Source organism: Sinocyclocheilus grahami, unplaced genomic scaffold, assembly GCF_001515645.1.
Source record: "Sinocyclocheilus grahami isolate Dianchi unplaced genomic scaffold, SAMN03320097.WGS_v1.1 scaffold888.1, whole genome shotgun sequence".
Lineage (NCBI taxonomy): Eukaryota > Metazoa > Chordata > Actinopteri > Cypriniformes > Cyprinidae > Sinocyclocheilus > Sinocyclocheilus grahami.
In genome coordinates this window covers 38,291-54,480 of record NW_015506067.1, presented here as the reverse complement: position 1 = coordinate 54,480, position 16,190 = coordinate 38,291, and the positions used below count along the sequence as shown (strand labels likewise).

The 16,190-nt window shown below is 38.5% G+C and overlaps 1 protein-coding gene, 1 long non-coding RNA gene and 1 pseudogene across 3 annotated transcripts in view; 2 read left to right on the top strand and 1 right to left on the bottom strand.

The window, feature by feature from the left end:
* Nucleotides 1-1,199, bottom strand: part of LOC107563719 (ATP-sensitive inward rectifier potassium channel 12-like) — a 6,159-nt pseudogene extending 4,960 nt beyond the window's left edge.
* The window catches only part of LOC107563720 (uncharacterized), a 36,835-nt gene extending 33,713 nt beyond the window's left edge, over nt 1-3,122 (top strand). The window contains exons 2-3 of one of the 2 annotated variants that reach the window (XR_001606133.1): nt 729-817; nt 3,000-3,122. This is a non-coding gene — a long non-coding RNA (uncharacterized lncRNA). Of the gene's footprint in view, nt 1-728; nt 818-1,196; nt 1,271-2,999 lie in introns of those variants that run through there. The other variant, XR_001606132.1, reaches the window with a different exon arrangement.
* Nucleotides 3,123-10,179: 7,057 nt separating this feature from the next.
* LOC107563718 (ER lumen protein-retaining receptor 3-like) lies at nt 10,180-16,063 on the top strand. The gene is made up of 5 exons (XM_016248663.1): nt 10,180-10,586; nt 10,967-11,067; nt 13,330-13,488; nt 14,608-14,860; nt 15,412-16,063. The coding sequence occupies exons 1-5, from the start codon at nt 10,496-10,498 to the stop codon at nt 15,453-15,455; spliced, it is 648 nt and encodes a 215-aa protein (XP_016104149.1). The 5' UTR covers nt 10,180-10,495; the 3' UTR covers nt 15,456-16,063.
* Nucleotides 16,064-16,190: the final 127 nt, after the last annotated feature.

Here is a 16,190-nt window from a genome sequence, read left to right as displayed (position 1 = left end):
AGACTCGGTTTCTCCAGCCTATCTAACGAAACATTGTGGAGCAGAGGATGGTTTGAAAAAGTTTTTAATCTGTGCCAACTCGTGTCATGCGTAGTCCGGTCAATGGATTCACATATTGATCAATAATATAAAATATACACGTGTGTGATTATAATTAATAGCTAGAACATGATAAAATGCAATAGAGGTGTGACGTGCAGTCAGTTTCTTTCTGGTGTTGAGGTTATTCTAGACTATTCTACTGAATCTCAAATAAGTGTTACATCTTGGATCTTTAAGCAGATAAACATCAACTTTTAATTTTTGGGTGAACTATCCCTTTAAACACACATTATTTGACTCTGAGAGTTCAGCCTGATAAACTAACCAGCAGAGAAAATGTCCACAAACTTTTGAGTTGAACCCTAGTTCTACATTTGGCAGCATTTTACCATTTATTCCACAGATTTAAGGACTCAAATTGATATTTAACCCAAAAGGATCATTCTGTCATCATTTACTCTCCCTTATGGCATTCCAAACCTGTATTCTTTCTAAACATTTGGAAACAAACAAACAACATTGGAACCCATTGACTTTTATTGTACGGACAAAAAAACTCTTAAAATATCATCTTCTGTGTTCCAAATTAGAAAGAAAGTCTTAAGGTTTGAACAACTTGAGTAAATGATGACAATGATATTGTTTCTGTGAACTATGTTTAATTAAATTTTTTCATTACTCCTCAGGTGTGTGGTGTTTAGGGTAATGGAAGAACCAACGACTTCAGTAAACGAACATGAACATCATCAGATGTTTACAGGGCTCTTGCTGATGGGTAAAACCTCTTTATGCTTTATTATTTGATATTTGTCATGTGTCTCTGTCTTTACTCGTATGTGTTACTTGCGTATCATTGCAGCTTTTGAGTCCAAGACAAATTGCCTTGGAAAAAGGAAACGTTTTAGACAGAACATAGTTCAAAGCTCTCAAAAAAGAGACACAAATTACATCACATATACTGATTCATCCAAATTAATTTTGTAATATTAGAAATAATTAAAATTGAGTAAACTATGCATACTTTGTGCCATATTTTGACTCATAAACGTGAATGCTCCCACACATTCTACTCTTACCTGTTGGCTCTGTTGGTTCCCATGCTGTATTTGATCTTCAGCGTGTGTGTGTGTGTGTGCGCGCGCTGCGTTCTTCAGTGACACGATGGAACAGTGTTCTCCGTTTACCCGGAAAGATTGGGTATCGGCATCCTGACACACCTGGATCTACTGTATGTCACACACTGCAGACAGAGAAACAGAGACGCATCAGCCGTGATGTGATGCTGAAAGTTCAGGCTGATGTGATGTGGACACAAACTATATTTGTGTTCTGGTTTGGATGCTGTGATCTGGGTCAAAGCAGCTGTTAAAATAGCCCTCACACACTAACACACACACTCACACACTAAGATGTAGGCTAACAACCATCACTGATTTGCATGTTCTCTAAATGTCCAGCTCTATATTTAAACTTATATTTTTAGATTAAAATGTTTATAACATTTGTTAGATATACAATAGCGCCAAAGAGTATTTAAACATTTAATTTGAATGTCTGTACATTTAAATGACAGAATATGTGGCATTTATTAATAGAAAAGTATAAAAATATATTACAATATAGATATTTTCTGAATAGAATTACTTAATTTTATTTAAAAGATATTTGAATAAAAATACTTACGTTTGTGTAATCTGTGCAGTGGTTGTTAACTAATCTGGATGGCAAATTATTTTAATTTGTGGTTTTAGTGTGTCATTGCAATTTTAGTGCTGCGTGTTTTATGTGTGTCTTATTGTCTATGGAATATGAAATACATTCTAAAAAGTAATTTAGGGGCTCTATTACTGCAACTTAATAAATTACATTTATTTAATCTTCCCGTCATGCATTTAATTAAAATGTAAGTTGCAAACATTATTTTGATGAGTTCTGTTGACATAATGTTGATCATTACATTAACTTAATATTGTGTGTAAAGTTAATCTGAAATGTCTGTATTTAAAAGTACATTTCAGTTTGCATTGGACTGGATAAGGAGATTAAATGTTAAAATTAACTTTTATTTAATGTGTTTTAGTGAAGGGAAAGACGTGTTAGTATTTAATGCTGTTATGTTTAACATTTAAAAGAGTTTCTGTAAGGTTGGGTTACATTTTACCATTGTGTTGAAGGTTAGAGCTAATGTGACAAGTAATAACTTACTTACTAGTCAAATTTACATGCTAAAATTTGGCATGTGCTATATATATATTAGGCGTTGATTTGAACTGAAATATACCCGATTAATTGGTTCCAAGGCCAACAGTTAATTTATGAGTGAATTAGGTTGAATCAATTGGTAGCAACTTTATTTTGAATAATCAACTTAAAAATGTGTTTATGCTCAAAATAAAGTGTAGTTCGTTGGTTAAACATAATTTCGTTAAAGCTATCATAGCTCAAAAAGATGTTAGGCTCTTCCCATTTTTAGAGTGTACTTATACATTTTGTAGGTTGCGTGTTTATTGTGTATTTTATATTGTGTTTACTGTCATTTCATGACACTGTAAATGTTAGTGAAGTGATCTGATTATGTCTGAAGGGCAGTTTTCTGTGTTTCATGATCATGGTCTCATTACAGACATCAATCACACACACACACCTCCTCTAAGCTACTGTTTGAAAAGATTAGTATGTCTTGTGATGAACAGTCAATTTAAATGACATATTAAATAGTTTGAGGAGAGAGTGGGTTTGTTGAAGATGCAGACGTCAACAGTACAGATGCATGTGACTCAATAACTGCTCTTTACAATCAAAATGGATTTAAACTTTGTTACACAACATGAACACACACACTTAATCCCTGATTGTGTGTGTGTGTGTGTGTGTGTGTGTGTGTGTAGAAGACATTTCTTTCTTAATTCCTAATCCAATGATATCTGAATAATCTCTTCATCTCTCATTTTTAACAGTGATATGAAGCAGATCCAGAGAAATGAGCCCTGAGGATCCTGTGCTGTAATCTGAGACGTCCGTCCGTCTGTCCATGTGTGTTTGTGTGTGTGGGATTAATATGACAACAGCACGCACACATACACACACAATGACAGAAGGTGAGTTCAGACTCGAGCAGATTTAATCTGATATATTTATTATTCTTTAGATAAATGATGAAGCTCTTAAGGTGCTTCACTAAGAATATGTCCGAAGAACTTGAAGAAATCACAATTTTGTGCATAGTTTCAATTTCTCATACACGTTTCCTCATATCTGACGTCATTCATTAGATCAAGTGTCTGTATCTCAAAGACTGCAGGATCTTTGTCTTCAGTAACAGCTGGTGTTTTGTTGACGTTTACATTTCTGCACTTGGCAGACACTTTTATCCAAAAGTGACTTACATTGCTTTCAAGGTATGCATTTAATCAGTTCATCTGGAACTGAACCCATGACCTTGTTGGTGCCACAATCCATTGTTTGTAGTTCCACACATTAAATCACATTAACATAATCCACTAATGACAATACCTTTGTTAACTTAAACATATATTGTTATAGCATTTCAAACCAACCTTCTTACTATATATTTAGTTTTTACATGTTTCTTTAAAATAAATGATAGGCTACTAATGACGCAAGTGTGATTTTGATATTCAGATACTTTTTCTGGCCATTGTAGTTTGGTACATTGTCATTGTGTGCTTTGGGCGAGTCTATAGACTTTGTGCACCCAATTTTGACAGTTTGAACCAAATTTGTACTCTTTCTTAATTTGCAGAAAAGTGCTGTGCTTGTTAATTGATTATATCACAAAAATAGTCATACTTTGACATATAGCCAACCATGGTACTGCATAATTACCATATTTATATAACGCAGTATTTTCCTGGCACTGTAGCCTATGTAAATGGTACGGTATTAAGTGTGTCCAAACTACAACTACAGTTAAACCGTGGTACGTTTCTGTAAGTGTGGAAACACTTTGTTTTTGTCAGTGCATTAAGCTCTTATTGATCAGGGGAATCAAATGAAGTCACGCGGCAGATTCTCCGGCACATTAAGCGCTTTCCACTGGAAACTGGCCGAGACAGGCGCCCGCGCTGCAAACGAACCGCGCCACAGAACTCCAGTTTCCCGCGCTAGCAGTTTAAACAGCTTTTTCGGTTATTACTAGAGTGTTCTGTAGCAAACGGGGTATAACACTCATCAGAAAACGTATAATTACTTCGAACTGACCGCAGGGGTTTCATCATGCGGCAGATGTTCGCCTCAAATCTGCGGGATTGAGACTGTGACATAAAGTATGACGCGCAGGTACGTTTCCGCGCGCGCGGTAAATCCGGTAAAGCCCCAGATGCGGCGCGCGACCAGTGCGTGATCTCAAACAAGAGAATAATCTCTTTTCATTACAACATCAAAGTTCATTCTCTCTGTTTCAGCCGCATTTATCCGCACCTCATCTGCCCATCCGCAGTCGATTTGATATGTACGTCAGTCCTTTAAATATGCATATTGTCACATTATATCACAAATTAATGTTATAAATTATATCCTAGTTAATTTGAGAAATTTAAAACGGACATCAAGTGGGCTATAGCCTAATGTATAACATGAATTTGTGTGTCTACGACTCCTAATAGGACTAATAATAATAGCCATAATCAGCATGTAGTCTAGTCGTAAATTACTCCGATTATTTGACCATATAGTATAGGTCCTATTTTACACTATATGCAGCGACATTGTCATCCAAATGCCAGTGTAATAATTCCTCAGAAATGTTGTATGGAAATAAACTAGGATTAAAACTTTAACAGCGATTCAGAAATGTGTATAATCAGACAAACTTACTACACACATGAAGATATGAAGAATTGCTCACCTTATAAAAGCAAATATCTAATCTGTAAACGTTTCCCCCCCCCCCGTAAATGTGTCTTCTCCTCGCGGTCACTTGGTGTTTTGGCGGTAAGCGCACTCCGTTCGCTCGTCCTGTTTTCTTTCTCTCCCTCTTTTTTCCCTATTCTCCGAACACACCCATCATTATCACGACTTTACCGGCCGCGTGTTTTTGTAATTCATGTTTTCTTGTAGTTTTCGCAGGTTAATCTCCGCTTTGACTTCACTCACGCGGTAATCTCCTCCTCATCCCCGCGGTCCTCGCGCTCATGTGGGTGACCGGCGGATAACGGAGGAGGAGGAGGAGCACTAACAAAACTGTGGCAACAAAGATTGAAACAAAAGTCATGTATTTAAAATTGCATTTCCATCTCTGTTGCAACAGTTTTGGAAGTGTCTGAAATGACTGTGCCCATATGTACAAGTCATTTGTGTTTGGCGATGAGTTTTTGGCTCAAGGTCTGTATTTAAAGTCACAGCAGAGGTGTTCAGCTGGGATTGGGACTTGGCTTTGCAGACCAGTCAAGGTCTTCCACACTGACTGAATCAATCATTTCTTTTTGAACCTTGAATCATGAGGCATTGTCATGTTAGAATAGAAAAAGGTCCAGTCCAAACTGTTGCTTTACAATTAGGAGCACACAATTCCCTAGAATATCATATGATTTAACATTAAGATTTGTACTCATGGAAATTACTATTCTACTATATGCAAAAATGTATGTATGATTAAACATGTATATAGCCTATGCCAGGGGTAGGCAAGTTCGGTCCTAGAGAGCCGCAGTCCTGCAGAGTTCAGCTCCAACCCTAATCAAACACACCTGAACAAGCTAATCAATGTCTTCAGGATTATTAAGGCTATAGGCAGGTGAGCTTTTTTTCAGGGTTGGAGCTGAACTCTGCAGGACTGCGGCTCTCTAGGACCGAACTTGCCTACCCCTGGCTTATGCCAAAATGCATGCCGAGATATATGTTCAGCTAATTTTCGCGGTCCAAATGCGGTCAGTTTGATGGCCTAGAAATCCACACGATCGGGAATAGCATAAAGAGGAATTAAAATATGAAAGAGATAGATTCACCTCATAAACTAAACGATTAATGAATGAATTAATAAAATCCATATGTTTTGATATCCTATAGGTCTATAGCATCCCGCCCAAGCAGGAGAGACGCTCAGACAGACAGACAGACAGACAGGTGATCCTCTCTGACTCAAATGGGACGCGACCCAAAACCTCAATACCACACACACAGGGCCGATGGCGGCATGAGGTCAGTGGGTGAAGGACACAGGGGTCAGAAATAAACTTAATGCAGTTTCACTCAAATATGAGAGAGAAAACCGAAGATCAAAGGAAAGGCTTTTAGGCAGTTAGGCTACTGTTTCATCTTTAATCATTTTCGCATCTGTCAATCATTCCGTCATAAGTTCCGTTTGTGTCTTGAATATGAAGACAACCTTCAGATCACATCTGCTCCTCAAACATATCTTAAATTACCATGAGAAAGACGGTGACACAGCACAAGAGAAAAGAGTGATTGTTAGAGGCCAGACGTGTGTTGTGTGTGTGTATTAATAGCCTGTAATCGCCTCTGGGCGTCCTGATAAATTCCCACGACCTCTGATGGACACCATTGTCTCTCTCCGTCTCTCAGTTTTGCAGGTTTTTCTCTCCCATTATCAACTCTCAGTCTTTCTGAATCAAGAACACGCTCTCTCTCTCTTTCCCATGTTTTTTTTCTCTTTCCACTGGTTCAGTGTCGCTCGCGTTGTGGCCCTTCACGCATTCGTGTGGAAACTCTCGTTTTCTGCCGTTTTGCACACCGTGTTTCGCAGTTATGTAAGAAAAAACCTTTGCTAACTTCCTAATTTGAACGTGAATGGTTGACTGCTCCTCTGTCACACTGAGTTTACACGCAACACTCAATCCAACCCATTTAAATAGACCTGAATCGTTGAAAAATAACCCAATTCTGTGACAAACGCTGAGAGATCACAGATGAACAACACATATGCAGTGTCGCTAAATATGAAATAATACCCACCCTGCTGAAAAAAAACAAACAATAACCATCACATAATTTGTAATGGTTTTACTGGTTATAATGGGAATTGTACTGGTTTTAATGGAAACTGTAATGGTGCCTGTTGGTCTGTACTGGTAATTGGTTGCCTTCTATTGGTTGCTATAAAACCACTAGATCCTAATGTAATATGTCCCAAAATGCACTACAGGAAACAATTTTTTAATGGTTAAAAGCTGATGGTTTGTAATTTTTGTAAAGTTATTTGTAGTGCAAACCATTAGAATTTCTGTGATGCTTTCTATTGTTTTTTTTTTCTCCAGATTTTGGTTAATCCACTGTAGCTTTTCAGAATTATACCTTATTATCCTTAAAGTTTTACAATGTTTTTAGTTTTTATATGAACCACAAATCAATAAGTCATTGTTAAATAGCCTAACAGTAGGCCTATCTGTGTAGCCTATATGTGATTCTCTTCTTGTACGTTTGTCGAGTTTTATGTAATGTAAATGTATTATGTTATGTGGTTTTAATCTGTCATCAGTATTTGAGGGAGTTTTACTGTCCTCTAGAGGAAAATACTCTTACAGACACTCACAGAGTAGAAATACTTCTGTATTGCTTATTATTCATTTTGTTGCTCGTCTAATGTGTTATGTTTGTATTAAACTTGTTGATTGCTACATAATTTACTGTTGCACTTCTTAATTAGATCTCCAGTATTGCTATTAATTCTTCAGTATTGCTATATTTTGCCTATTCTTCTGAGCTTTTGTGATTTTACCTTACATGCCATATTTTGCATTTATCACATATGAACTGCAATTGCTTGACAATGCAAATCTACAACTTCAGTGAGGGAGAGAGAGATTTATAAGGTGTGATTTGAATGTAGCCAAAGCAGCGGATCTGTGCGGTATGTTTCACAGCAGTTTTCCATCTGAAGTCACTGAACGACGAGCTAAAATACACATACAAAGCCAGCTACATCATGATGAGCATCTGTCCAAACAAACAAGAAAATGTTTGCATCTGTTATTATGATAGAAATAGTAGTCTGACAAGCCAAGATATTACATAAAAAGTTTTGTTTTTTTTCCTATGTCAACAAATCCTTAATGATTCCAATAAGAAAATTGTTCTAATTAGAATTTCTATCATAACTTGGAACCATTCCAGTGAGATTTCTTATAGGACATTTCTTGTCAAGTTTTTTAAATAAAAATAAATCAGCTGTTTACATTGAGGTTTCGGTTTTGAGCGATGAGTAAATCATACGCTGCTACAAAACAACAACATTTACTGTGATATACAGTGAAATCTGCATGCTTTTTCACATGAATTTACAGTGCTCTCTTCATATAGAGCGGATGAGCAACTTTGATAATGACGAGGGCCAGCATTTTTTTCTTCTTTATACCAAGGGGCCAGATTACTAATCCACATCCACACACCTTTTACACCGTCTCACTCAATTTCCTTTTTATTGAAGGAAATGAAAGTATAATTAATGTAATTTGTTTTTAAAGATTTCATTAACTATAAAGCGTGTGCAGTTATGCTAATTCAGAAGGCAAAATTTGTTGTCAGTTGACAGCAATATTACCCCAACAAGCCAATGTAAACATTTCAATTGCATTGTCTGTAAATTTGCAACAAACAAATATACAGAGGTCCTTTTTTTATTAGTAGCCTACAGAACATTCTCAAAACAACCTAAGAGGACAGTTAAATTAGGGCTTATTTTAAAAAAAAGTTATTCCATATGGTACCATCAAATAACCTGTTATCTGCAGGGTTTTTAAAATCACATTTAGATTTTAAAGACCTTTTTCAGATCTGCACTTCACATTTCAGCCTTTAAACAATTTTTAAAAGGGTCATATGATGTTGCCAAAAAGAACATTATTTTGTGTATTTGGTGTAATGAAATGTGTTTATGCGGTTTAAAGTTCAAAAAACACATTATTTTCCACATACTGTACATTATTGTTTCTCCTCTATGCCCCGCCTTTCTCAAGCGAGTCGATTTTTACAAAACTCATCGGTCTGAAAAAGCGAGGTGTGCTGTGATTGGCCAGCTATCCAGTGCGTTGTGATTGGCCGAATACCTCAAGCGTGAGACGGAAATGTTACGCCCCTCACATACTGTTAATGCAGTGTCCCAGCTGGAGCGACGAGACATAAACATTAAAACCCATTACAAACGAGGCATTTGTTGCATCCAGTGGGGACATAATTACTGATTATAATGACTTATACTGTCTTTTTACGCATTGCGTTGCGTTGCATTGCATCGCGCCGCGTAAACATAAAACCCTGTCTGCATTTGTGATCAGAGAAATGACAAACAACAAGCGCTACTCCACACTGCCGAAAACTCGCGTTTCAATCATCAGTGGCAACGAAAAACACAGCGGCCTAGCGTGAGGGGAAGCCCCGGCTTAGCGTGCGCTGGGATAGAGTGAGCTGAGGCGGGCTGGACTCCGCTTCGTCCACGGTGAAAGTTGATGTATTTCCTCAGCGACCAGCACAGATCAGCTCTAGGCATGACGAAACAGATATCGTCCTCTTTTGGAAGACCAAACAAAGTAGTTTCACTTTCACAACGAAACACACTGCATCTTCACGGCATGGCAGCGGCGGCGTCAACAATACTACAGTGAGACTAAAAGTTACGTCTTCTTTCTTTGCGTGAACATTTGGGCGGTGTTATGGAAATCTTCCCACATAGTGAGGTAGACATGTGGGGGCGTGTTAGAACGAGCCGTTTTAGGTAGGCGTGGTTGACGCTCAACTTTTATAAAGAATATCTCTTTGGATTTGAGACTTTAGTCTTTGCAACTTTACAGATCTTCTTTATGCACCAAGAGCTTGTAACACTCCAAAGAGAAAGGAAAACTTGAGTCAAAAGTATCAATTATTATATTAATTTAAACAATTATTATCAAGTAGGCTAATTATTAAACAACATATAAATATATCGTAGTGCCTTAATTGTTTAGATGTTTATAATGCATTCGCTTTTTGTCGATCCACTGGTTCACATTTAGAAAATATGTAGCAAAAACAGCAGACGGGCTTATTAGCGGAGCTGTATAATTCACTAACAACACTATGTAACATCTCGATATTCTGATCTCAAATGAGCGGTTTTTGAGTGTGCACAGAAAAGCTTTTTTAGTCGTCGCTTTTTTTAGCTGACGCGTTTCCCCTTTAAAGGCGCGCGCTGCAGAGGCTGTGACGCGGCGCGGAAACCCGGATCCTGGTCGCGCGGACAGTGTCAGCCACGTCACCGATCAGCGGCGCGGCGCGAGCGCACAGCCCAGCATAGACCATCAGAGAGACTTTGCAGTGCATTATCACGGATTCTTTTGCGCATATGTAATAAATCACTAGGAGATTTATGCTAGCAACCGGATGACGCGCACGCGCTGAGCAGCAGAAAGAAAGAGGTTTTTTTTTCTTTAGCGGAGCGAACATCTGATCTGAGAACAGCTGCAAAACTCTTTAAATCCAGCGCTGATTACCGATCGATAACATGAATATCTTCCGACTGTCTGGAGATGTTTGTCATCTGGTCGCCATCATTATTCTGTTCCTGAAGATCTGGAGATCCAAATCATGCGCAGGTACTCGTATATGCACAGCAGAGTGATTTAAAAACGACAGATTTATGTGATTTTCATATAGTCGAGCTTAGTATTGAGTGTTATTGGTGATTAAACCGGACCTGGGACCGTGAGTGTGGAGCAGAACCGGAGCGGATCTTCTTTAGGATTCGTTCACACACATGAAAAACGCTTGAAACGCTTTGAGTGCGCGAACGCGCGACTGTCGGCTGAAAATGAGCTTAAGCGTTTGCTCACGTGCAGTTGTGTTGTGTTTACGTGGCAGCTGATTGTGTCAGCCACCTAGCATGCTTTTAAGGTTCTTCAGGTTCCTTGAGGATCCCAAGATCCTATTGTGTTCTGTTCTGTTCGTAAGTTGAGCGTGTATGTGTGTGTTTCAGGTATTTCTGGGAAGTCTCAGGTGCTGTTTGCGCTGGTCTTCACCACCAGATATCTGGACATGTTCACATCCTTCATCTCCATCTACAACACCGTAATGAAGGTAAAGACCACGAAAGCGCCATTTTCACCACCTAAGAAAAAAAAATCATGCTTAATTATGAGATAAAAAGGTCAAAATTGACATACTAAGTCATATTTATGATTACTAATGGAATTTAAAACTGAGATAAAACGTCAGAATTGATACAAAGTCAAAATAACAAGATACCAAGTCATAATTATGAGATGCAACGTAAACAATTATGACATTAAGTCATAATAATGAGTTTAAAAAGTAGAAATGGAGATGAAGTCATAATTATGACAGAAACAATGGCAGTCAAAACTATGAGATAAAAAGTCATAATTATGAAAAAAGTTACAAATAATATTTAGGATAGGCCTACTTTCTCATTAAAAAAATTAAGACATAATTATTATGAGATAAAAGTTAAATTAAGATAGTTATGACAAAAAAATGAGTTAAATCATAATCAAGACAAAAAATAGACTTAAAAAAAATTATGGCTTGGTATCTCAATTTTTGTTTTATTTCATAATAATGACTTTTCATCAATTTCCACTTTGTATGCCATAATTGACTTTATCCCATAATTATGACTTGGTGTCTCATTATTATTATTATTTTACTTTTAATGCTTTGTCATAATTATGATTTTTGTGGCAGAGATAGTCTTCCATGAAAGACAAACACACACAGCTGATCTTGAAACTGTTGTGATTGCTCAGCAAATGTTTGCGCTGAATTGTTATTATAGTTCACCCATTGAAATCATTTGTTTAAACTCATGCAAAACTTATGGTAAAGCTGTAGAAAATGATGTGCACAACAAACCCAAAACTAGTTTCCTGAAGCTGCCAAACCACATACAGGTAGAACAGGGCGCTTGCAACAGCAGGTTGTGGGTTTGAATCCCAGGAAAAGTCACTCTGGATGCAAGCTGTGTCTGACAGATGCAGTAGCGGCTCCTGACCATAAATTAAGGAGGGGCAGATTCTGGGTCGTAACGCTAGTTTATAATAAACTCAAGAAAGCTTATAGTCTAATCGCTGAACACACATTTGACGGAGCTCTAATGTCCTTGCGTTATTCAGCCTGTGGGCGGCACGCTAATTAATATATAGAATTATTGCCTTAATATTGTCTTCGAATGTTGATTTACAGTGTTACAAGTTATAGAGGAATTTAAGTGAGGAAACTAATATCATGTCTCAACAAACATAAAACATATAAAGGCTTTTCACGTGAGCACATTTAAACTAAAGGATTAACACTTCATTCATTTAAAACACTACTCCACATAGGAAAAACAGAGATGCCAGCTAGTTACTGACCTGATGCAGACACGTATAGCTGAAGCTGACTGATATCGTCTTGGTCTGGAGCGAGATAAGTTAACGTGAAAATAAGCGGTGCAGTCTGAAAACTGCCCAAATGGCTCTCAATCAGAGCATGCTGCAGTTCCACTTTTCACCACAGATTTATATTGTAAAATGTGTGGGGCGCTGTTGAGTTCAACAGCTAAAAGCTACATATATTTCTCAGCAATAAGGTGATAACTTAGCAGTTTTTGTAATTAAACCGACAAGCTTGTTTGCAATGCTTTACAATTGCTCGCTCGCACGTGGGTGCATGCGTTCGTTCGTTCTCTCTCTCTCCCTAATTCGAATTCATTTCAATAAATATCATCTTTATTTCACTAAAGAATTCTACCTCTAACGAGCTGTAGATAAAATAGTCTAACAAATTAAAATTACCGTTATTTTCCGGTCTTTATCCGTTCAGTCAGATTTTGTGCTGCAAAACATCCATGACAGCCGTTGTCCATGCTGGCAAATAATAACGGCCATTCGACGTGAATTATATAAATAATTTTAAAAGCATGGCCATTTAAAACCCGAGGGTCTACCATGTGCATAGTAAAGCGATCACTGCAGACAATACTTTTGGGTGGGAATTAATGTAAACGCATATATCGGATACCAGTCGTGTCTAAAGTGAATGTAAACAGACGTGCCACAAAATCGGGTATGGTCAAAAGATCGGATCTGTGCATTAAGGCTCGCAGTGTAAACACAGCCATAGTATCATTTTACGTGCCTGCCTAAGCTTGCAATGAATATTAATATAACTTTATGATTTAAAGTGTCAAGAAAATCCTAAAAATGTTTGTTGCAGAATGCTGAACACGTTTACAGTTGATCATTTATTCAATTTATATAGAGTTCCATGTTTTGGGTGAATATTTTGGAGAGGTTGGACCCTGGACAGGTGTGTGATAGGGATCTGTCTGTCTCTCAGGTGGTGTATCTGGTCCTGGCGTACGCCACTGTCAGCCTCATCTACTTCCGCTTCAGGAACTCGTACGACTCTGAGAGCGACTCCTTCCGTGTGGAGTTCCTGCTGGTGCCGGTGGCCGGTCTGTCGTTCCTGGAGAACTACGCCTTCATGCCGCTGGAGGTCAGAGCTCAACACCAAGTGCTTTAGATGTTAAAGGGGTCATGAACTGGCTCTGTTTTTTTGTTTTGTACCGCTCTCTGAGGTCCACTTATTATGTTATCAATATTTTTACATCAAAAACATCATAATTTAGAAGTAATAGGCTATTTTCTGTTCTGTTTTTTGCCCCCCCCCCCTCATCAGAACACTCTGTTTGAATAGGCAAGCCGGATCGTAGACTCGGAATAAACGCCCACTGCTAAGATTGGCTAATAGTTGTGTATGTTTGACAGCCTACATTACTCATAGATACATGTGATTTAGGTCAAAAACGCATACATACTCGGTAGATATCAAACGATCTGTTTAACAGACAAAGCAATAGTTATCATGTATGGTCACCACAGCATTGTCTTTTAGTTTCACTCTTTCTGAAAATCCTGCATCGAATCGTGCCTTGTTTGTAAATGAATCCAAGTTCTTACTAACGCGGTCTATAAGTTCATTAAAAATAAAGTCCATCCACTCTTTCCTAACGTGGAGATCAGAAGGAAGGCAATGCAAACACTGTTTTTCCACAACTTTGCACTGCACAGTGTCTTGTTGTCTTCAGAGCATCTTTACATTTAGGTTTCTGCGTAGACCTGTGTTTGCCTCTCTCATAAACACTACATGTGTGAGAATCGGTGGGCGGGGCTAAACAGGCAGTGATGTAAAATAGGTGGGCGGGACTAAACTGTGATGTAGAATAGGTGGGTGGGACTAAACAGGCAGTGCTATAGAATCGGTGGGCGGGGCTAAACAGGCAGTGATGTAGAATAGGTGGGTGGGACTAAACAGGCAGTGCTATAGAATCGATGGGCGGGGCTAAACAGGCAGGCGTTGATCATCTTCTGCGGAGGTGGTGCTTATCCACACTATTACATCATAGAGTAGAACATGCCAAACGCTGTCGTTTTGGCAGACTGGCTTTAATGTAAGCTGTTTTAGACTAACGACAAAGTTTTGAGTTCTGAAACGTACAGGATGTTTTTATAGTAAAACGACCTCTTATATTTCAAAAAAATCAATGTTGTTTTCTCAGTTCATGACTGCTTTAAAGATGAAACATTGTCATGACAGATCTCTGTGTTTGTGTAGATACTGTGGACGTTCTCCATCTATCTGGAGTCGGTGGCCATCCTGCCACAGCTCTTCATGATCACTAAGACAGGCGAGGCTGAGTCCATCACCACACACTACCTGTTCTTCCTGGGCCTGTACCGCGCGCTGTACCTCGCTAACTGGGTGTGGCGCTATCACGTAGAGGGATTCTTTGACCAGATCGCCGTGGTGTCCGGCGTCGTCCAGACCATCTTCTACTGCGATTTCTTCTATCTGTACTTCACCAGAGGTCAGCAAACATCTCACAACTTTGAGCTTATATCTATTTTCATGAAAGGATTAGATGATTTATTGATCAATGTTATTTTTTTGTATTTTGTTTATCTATCTGTCCGTCCGTCTATCCATCCATCTGTCTGTCCTTATATCTGTTGTCCATCTGTCTATCCGTCCGTCTGTCTATTTATCATTCTGTCTGTCTGTCCATGTGTCGGTCCATCCTTCTATCCATTTGTCTATCTGTCCATCCATCCTTTTATCTGTCCATCCGTCTGTCTGTCCGTCCATACTTTTATCTGTACTTCCTGTCTGTCTATCATCCGTCTTTCAATGCATCTGTTTGTCTGTCTGTATATCCGTCTGTTCTTCCCTTTTATCTGTTTTCCTGTCCAACTGTCCATCCATCTATCTATCCTCTTCGTCTGTCCATCTGTCTATCCATCCTTCGATCAATGTGCCTGCATGTCTATCCATCCATCCATTTATTCATCTGTCTGTCCCGTCTGTCTATCTATCCGGCTGTGGTTTGTCTCATCTATCTATCTATCTATCTATCTGCAGTGCTGAGAGGAAGAGGAAAGATGACTTTGCCGATGCCGGTGTGAGTTGTTGGATCAGGCCCCGCCCCTGCATTAGGCCACACCCCGTTGTGACATCATCACCGGCCACCGCTGTAGCTCTTCATTTTGAGCTGCACGTGTGGCTGGTGTAATTGTGCCTTACAGTGATCAGATCTGCTCGACGTGTCTCGTCTTTGATGCCTTAATAATGTGTTTCTGTTCATAAAGACAATGTGTTGAGGATGTGTGTGTGTTTATATATGTGTATGTGTGAGAAACACTCTACATTCTGTAGTTCATAGTTTGCTTTTCTCGTTTATTCTCATAGTCTTGTTTTTTTTTTTCTGTAGTACATAATTTGGTTTATGACCAACTATAAATTGTTTTTCATTCTGTAAAGGGACGTTTGATTTGGATCTTTGTGTTTTTGTGCCAATATACCCAAGAAGATCATGAATGTTTGTATAAACCACATTTCAGTCTGAGAATGACATTTAACAGATGTCTGGCAATAACATAATGATTTTTTAATGAAGATGGGCAGTTTATCTGCCCTGGTTTTTATAAAGCATGCCAATAAAGAGTTTCTGTCCCTGCGGAGCAAATGCTTGTGTTCATGAGAGCGACTGAGCGCAGAAACGCACTTCAGTCCATCTGTGGGTCATGGCTCTTTATTTCGTCATTCTTTATTAATTCATTAAGTGAATCAGACATTCGTGATGATTAAACTGACGTTATCATTCAAGCAGTCATAAAAAAATATATATTTTGTGTGAAGAT